This window comes from Amphiura filiformis, chromosome 20 (assembly GCF_039555335.1).
Source record: "Amphiura filiformis chromosome 20, Afil_fr2py, whole genome shotgun sequence".
Taxonomy (NCBI): domain Eukaryota; kingdom Metazoa; phylum Echinodermata; class Ophiuroidea; order Amphilepidida; family Amphiuridae; genus Amphiura; species Amphiura filiformis.
The window spans coordinates 40,633,016-40,640,553 of NC_092647.1; the positions used below are offsets into that span (position 1 = coordinate 40,633,016).

General features: G+C 36.9%; 1 protein-coding gene across 9 annotated transcripts in view; it reads right to left on the reverse strand.

Annotated features, from left to right (window-relative positions):
* The window catches only part of LOC140143032 (stAR-related lipid transfer protein 3-like), a 38,982-nt gene extending 31,496 nt beyond the window's left edge, over positions 1-7,486 (reverse strand). Inside the window, exons 1-3 of one of the 9 annotated variants that reach the window (XM_072165067.1) lie at positions 7,350-7,486; positions 5,455-5,547; positions 1,823-1,962 (exon numbers count right to left, since the gene is read on the reverse strand). In XM_072165067.1, coding sequence (XP_072021168.1) covers positions 1,823-1,909 — 87 coding nt within the window. In that variant the 5' untranslated portion in view covers positions 1,910-1,962; positions 5,455-5,547; positions 7,350-7,486. Of the gene's footprint in view, positions 1-1,822; positions 1,963-5,442; positions 5,548-7,229 lie in introns of all 9 variants that reach the window. The other 8 variants (XM_072165065.1, XM_072165068.1, XM_072165066.1 and 5 more) reach the window with 8 other exon arrangements.
* Positions 7,487-7,538: the final 52 nt, after the last annotated feature.

Below are 7,538 nucleotides of genomic sequence, written 5' to 3' on the forward strand. Positions count from 1 at the left end.
TTGAATTATAATTACACAACAACTGAAATTCGTCCATATTTTTTTTTACTATTTACAATCATATTTAACCCAATATTTTCAACACTGTGATTACCTTGATTGGTAACATAAACCAAATCAATGTTGTGTCTCTGTTAAAGCATTAAAATGCCCCTACATGTACATGTATACCCACTTCTACCATTTACAGTGCTGAAGTTTATTAAAGCCCACTATAATTATTGCTGTTATTTGAGCACACTACGCATCATGAATTACAAAATCTACTATGTTATACATCTGACATATTTGGAAATGTTTGGAAAAAGACTATGGACAGAGTTTATTCTTATTAGTTAAGAATTTGAATTAATTAGCAAATCATGATGCATGCATGTTAATACTGCTCAAAGAATTAATTGCAGTAACAGAACAGAACATTCTCACTTTTGTCATGAAATATATGTAATCATAATCTGTTCCAAATTCAATCATATTGGGAACTTAAAACAGCTTTTTAAAAAGTGATGTACATGTACATGTACAAGGATGTTTGAGGATATGGGAGTCCAAGTACAAGGTTTATGCATAAAAGTGGATAACAAGGTACATGTACGTAGTACAGCCACATACTATCCTGTTCCATTTTCTGCAAGAGAGAATAGTGTTGGTTCTGAAAGCATTTTTACCAAAACAAGACTATAGTAGGAATTCCAATTGAATGAACGCAGCTTTCAGCAGCTGTACTCGATCCAACCACGATTGTCTATCGCGTATTTCAAACTACAATGCGAACGCACCACCTTGGATACAATGCTAACCAATCACGAGTGCGTTGGCATGGTTGGATTCACTTCCGCATTACTCACGCACAGTCGCACATGCTGGCGTACATCGCGTAGTATACGCAAAAGTTTGTCATGCTATTGAAAGCTGTGTTCATTCAATTGGAATTCCAACTATAGATGATTCTAGCTCAAATTTGCTTGGGAAATAACTGCAATATCTGACTATTCCAGTTGAAATCCATACACTCTATGGAAGACATGACCTTAATCTTCCACACAGGAAAAGTGAAATGGGGTTACTTGAATGGCAGACTTCATTTGAAATTTATCCCCACCGTGTTGGAGATTATAAGGGAATGTTTTCCATACATGACTTGTAGGGGGTGACTGTATTTCAACTTGAATACCCCATTGGTTGTGAAATACCATAAAAACTTGATCTATGTGTATAGATGAATTTCTCAAACCCTTTACACTTTTATGGATGGGGCTCTTCATATTTGCATGTTTTAAAAATGCTTGATAGTAATTAAGCACATATGCTGACTATCAAGTTTTTACGGTAAAGCTCTAGAAGTTTATAGAAGGATTGAGAAAGTTTATAAGGAATGCTACAAATTTAATTTTCCTGCCAATCTCCGAGCCAAACCTTTTGATTTTAACTAAATTCCTCAACTCAAATCCTATTCCTAACTGTTAAAAAAGACTTGATTTGGTAAACAAAATAATCTAAAATCTTGCCCAAAGGAAACAAGTTCAATGATGGGCGTTTAGGGTTTAGGAATGAAAGCATGCATTTTTTGAAGCTGAACTCCTGTTGTTGTTTTTCTAGGGGGAAGCAGACGGGAAAGCTTACTGTATGGTGGCATTTCATAACAATCCTTATTAGCAAAAAAGCTTTGGTTTTACACATATTTCCTAGATTTAGAAATATGAAAAGTGTTAGACTAGAGATCCCAGATTATTATGGCTTGCAAGTTAAAATGCCAGTTCTTTGGTTTATTTCTATGGTATTTTGCAAGAATCACCCAAGCCTAGCCTAAAGTGACACTTACGGTCCCACCATAGACTCTAGTCCGTCCCCTACGGCTTGAGGTTGATGGCCGATTGTCTTCAGCAAGCAGTGAACTCTGCAATTCCATGAGCAGATTACAAGGTGGCGTATGTACATGCTATCAATCAGTTAGATGATCCTCTTTAATGATGGTAAACATGGGAAAAATGAAAGTTTGAATCACAGATGATGGCTTTAAAATACAAAAAAAGATGACATGTAAAACCAATTTAAGAAAATGTTTGTGGATCTGCTAGATCTGCTACATTACATGTAGATGTAATAGGCATGGGTCCTTATTCATGTGGTTGAACTCTTTTTACAATGTAGATCAAAACAAAAAAATTTAGATGTAGGCCTTCTGTTTGAGACTATGCAGTGGTGAATGGGCATGGATCTAAATCAAATCCTAAACTTTGATTACGAAAATCGGCAAAAGCAGGAAGCCATCCACCTCAGTTAAAAAAGCATGACACACAATGCAATCTATGCTAGCATTCCTGGCTTTAGCTGCAACTACATTTCACATTCAAATTGCACATCAGATGTTTTGAATTAGGAATTATTTAACTTTAAGGAAGCTAGCAACAGTTGAATATCTTTAAGTAATGCCATGCATAGCACATATAAAATTGATTTGTATTGTAAGCCAAAATATCTGTCACCATTACCTCTAAATACATGTAGGAAAATTAGTTAACTTGTGTTCATCATAGAACTTTCCCACGGCGTGCCGTACACGTGGTGTATACAGTTTAGGATGCGAAGATGACATGTATTATACTGTTATTGCACTAACACAGTTGATCAGTTCTGAGAATGTTACAGCCGCACTGCAGTACACCCTCGTGTTGCTACTTAATACTCACAATGTGGCTGGCGTACTACATTGTATACTGAGCGTTCCACAATGCACACAAAATTAGCCATTTTCCTATATGCTCACTTGTCTTTGTACCTAATTGTCTTGCGTAATTATTCTGCCAGCCCTCGAATTAACCCACAGCACCATGGCATTTTGCCGTGGGTGCCCACCCCCACTGCCGTAATGCCCTCAAAATATGTCCTTTACCCAAGGCAGTCGCTTGTTGTGCCCTCTAATGAAGTTGCCGCCGGTGCCCCAGCCCTGCCCCTTCATTATAAAATCATCTATCAATGTTTGTGTGTGTTTTCTTTACTTTTGAGTAATTACCTTGGTGCCATTCTCCAATTTTCAACCATTGCCATGATGCCCTCTTGAAATATTACAAACTGCCGTGCTGCCTTGCCTTTTCAGTGAAAATCCAAGGCAATTTTCAACTTGCCCTAAAAAAGTTGCTGTGCCCCTTCAGATCGTTAATTCGAGGGCTGTATTCTGCTTTCTATTGACATATGGGAGTTGGAGAAAGCCTTTAATAAATATTTTTCTTTGCATTACAAGTATAACATGCTTTTGATACACTCTGTATATAATTTATGTCCCTTTGAAAGGGAGAAAACAAATTTCCAATTGACACAAAACAGCAGGCACACAAGTCAAAAGCAATACCTTAGGCTTTTCACACCAGGCTGACATGTATTGATACAAATTTTGTGACCCATTCTCACCAAACCAGGATCATGGAACCATTGAGAAAAAGTGTGGCATAGTAGTTAGGGTACTAACTATAACTAATGGTAATATCTAAAGACAGAATCCAGATGTCCTCTTCCTGTTCTCATCATGATACATTTGTGATGAACTGTAAAATGAGTGTTCTGTCCGTCACTGTGCAACACTGCGAAATTCAATATGCAGAATTATGCACATCGATAATGTGTGATCAGGGATCCAATCACAAAGGCTTTATGAGATTTCCAAAAATGTGAATGTGAGCTGGACCATCATGTTCATGGATTGGTGAGGATGGGTCACAAAATGCTATAATTGAAGACAGAATTAAAAAGACTAGTCTGCGTCTGACGTCAGGGCAAAGGCGTGACGCGATTGGCTGCTGACCTGTGCAGTACAGCATTTTTGACCTGGTTGACTAGTCTTTTAAAATTCAATCTTCAATTATACATTACACAGCACAAAACCTTTATCAAGAGGTTAATGCAAGAAGACCCTTAATAGCTGCCCTATACACATTTGACAAATTTCTGCATTCTATATTGTACACAAATACAACTCATGGCAGCTATTACAGATGGGACTTTCTTGCACTAACCCTTTGATATGAATGTTAACAACCACAGCAGCTGAAGGGAGTATCCCATCATGCATTGCAGTGTATCTACTTGTTCCAGTAGCAAATACATAGCAAGAGCTGCCTAAATATTGAGAGCTATGGACAGATTTACAATACTGTAGAGATCATAAGTCTATCAAAGCTGACCTGATATTTAGGGAGTAATTAAAAAAGTTGAAGTCGGGGATTTTGTGTACACTTCCTATGGCATGTTCTACACTACGCAAAAAAAGTTTCTTTATGGTTAGGAAATTTACCCACTATTAAAATCTAGCGACTAATTTTATACATTTGCTAATAATCGCATGCGGGTGATTGTCCTGCGCATTTTGACACCTCAATCACTACTCTACGACACCCCTGAAAAACGATATGAATGTTTAAGTAACACGAGGTCGAAAAATAAAAATTGCAAAAAGGCCTATTCAAGTTTTCAGCATAAAAAGACACAAAAAACAACAAACATGCGGATAACATTTTTTGTTTAATTGCCGAGCACATTTCAGGCATCATACTGCCGCTTCCAACTTCACTTGAGATTAATCTCTTTCTTTACCAGTCTTTCTATACTTTGTGTGTCCACCGTTGGCTTCCATTACAGCAGCCACGCGGCGTCTCATGATCCTAATGAGGCGTCGAATGTTACCTTGCTCAACCCCGTTCCACTCGTTGATAACGATGCGACGCAGTCCCACCAAAGTTGTGTCTGCCTTTATCTTCTTGTTGTCTCGTCTCTTGTGCTGATCCCAAAGGTTCTCCAAGGGGTTAAGATCAGGGCTTCTGGAGGGCCACTCATGCAGGTGTCTCAATTCCTTCTGCTTCCAGGTATGCAGCTGTAATCATGACCTGTTTTGAATCCATTTCCAAATCCATCCCTCAAAACGTAAATGTCTTAGTACCCACTCACCTTTGTCTTTGATCATTCATCTGCAAAGGATTATCCAACATGCATCAATTAAAATGCTTTTAATTAAAATTGAAAAGGCAGGAATAATAAAACCGTCTTGGATCAGTGAATCAGCTCTAAAACCATTGAATAGGCTTCTTTGCAATTTTCATTTTTCGACCTCGTGTTACTTAAACATTCATATCTTTTCTCAGGAGTGCCGTAGGGTAGTGATTGATGTGTCAAAATGCGCAGGACAATCTCCCGCATGCGATTATTTAGCAAACGTACAAAATTATTGGCTAGATTTTAATAGTGGGTAAATTTCCTAACCATAAAGAAACTTTTTTTGCGTAGTTTACTATGGTACCACAGAGCATGATGGGATACACCTATCAGCTGCTGTGGTTAACAACATCATCATGTAAGTAAATTAATGTATAAAACAATATCTATCAACATGTACAAATGATCTCATGTAATGAGCATTGAACTGAAATGAATTAGAAACAACATCACACTTACTGTCGGACTTACGGTGTTGATTGACATTTCGGTATCAAGTATAAACATGCAACATTCTATGATGGATTAAACTGGTGACTGCTACTAAATTTCCTCAAATTTAGACTGCGGATAAAGAAAAATAGAAAAATGTCTGATTCAAACTATAGTACTATGTTCAAGGTAAATCAGAGAAGATGTGAGGAAAAGGAGACAGATAAAGCTATCCTCAAACAAAATATGTGTGCAGCCGCTCATTCAAGAGTAATCACGCTATTTATATTTAACAATAACATACAACAAAGGGGTTTGAACCCATGATGGGTGTGATACACAAGTTGCTGCTTACTAGTTTTAGGGAAAGGTCAGTGCCTGTATACCATTATACTATGCATACCATGCATGCAGACCCTAACATCCAGTTATATTTCAAACAAAATATGACCGAAGTTCCATGGCAAATTATAATTTCTGACGTTTGCTGACACTTTCAACCTCTACGATTTATGATACAGATCATTTTCAAGTATCAAAATATCTTTATTAGGTTTGCAGGAAATGACAGGAAAATACATAAAACAATAAAATAAAGAGGAAGTAAAATCATTTTTCATTTAGATACTTCATGTCTACTTCCAATTTAATGACAATTCAAAGCTGGTATTGTTCTTCACATAATTATTAGACAATGTATTCTTTTGGATGTTACAAAACTTTTAACAGAAAATGAGACCCATTTAAGTAATGCTTTGAACACCATAAATTTTGAAAACATTCAACCGATACAAAATGTGCACTGTACTTGCAATTATTTATATTGCCCTGAGACATACATTTAAAGTATTTGTGCATGTTTTACTTGATAAAGCAATCACTTAGACCGTGTTCAAAATAGAGCAAGATTGTTAATGGAAAATGTAACGTCCGAAACATAATTTTCAAGTGCTCAAATTTTTTTCATGTTTTCAATAATTTAGGTAAATCTGCGATTTCTTGTATCTTGTACTATAGAAAAATTATCAAATTTGTGTACATCGTGGAACATACTCTTTGCGTGGCTGTGCGTAGTACATGTAAGCAGTTGTACGCAGATAGCCTCGCTAATATGGACGTGTAGAGAAGCGTTGTACGCGCGTGTAGTTAGCATTGATTAGTCGCGGAGTAACAAGCGTAGTTGAATGTTCCACGATGTACCGTGACACACAAATTTAATATTTTTTTCTATGTGTTCATAAAATATTGAACTGAATACTCATAGCTGATCTGTTTTTATTTTGCAAACAAAACAAATTAGTCACTTTTGATAGGTTGACAAATTTCCGTTAAACAATTGGACATTTGGTCTTGTCTCAAGTAAAAGGAAAAAAACTGGGACAAATTTTGTTTAAAGCTCTGAATGGGGAGATTAGCCTAGGTCTACACCACATAAAAATATAAAAAGTTATCCTGAAATATGTCACATGTTTCTGCTGGGGTCTCCTAAAGTGTCATTTTCATGTTTAAAAAAAACAAAGCCATAAATATTTTGCAGTAAACCTTTGACGAGCGCGTACTACATGTGTATGATGTTGCAAAGTCAACGTGAACACCGCGTACGGCGCAAAGTTAATTGACATTGATAAATTTCCACTCGGTCTCGGCAACAACAAATCGCCTCAGCAGCCAATCACTGCCAGAGACAAGTGCGTTTCAACGTAGTAAATATGTGATGTACGCTTAAAATATGCTCTCTTCAAAGGTTTACTGCAATATACACTGTATTATAAATGTAAATGTAATGATTGACAAAATACTTATTGTAAGCTTACTTCAAGTTCAACTTCAACTTCAAGACAAAGTTTAAATGGAGCTCAGTCATGCAGTTGCAGTGCAGCTTCAGTATGATGATAAGCAGATAATCATGCAGTGCATAAATAAATTGTACATACCGCCGGCTCTACTCAACACTTTCACGCGTCAAACAGCACTCAAATCAAGCTAAATCAACACGGAAGAGATACAGAAAATACAGCTGTGTTCCTCTCATGTGATCATCCGATCCTTTGCGACGGGAAGGTCATATGATTGACATCAAAATCAAGGGCAAAGCTCCAATGTTCGTGACCTCCGTGGTTGTT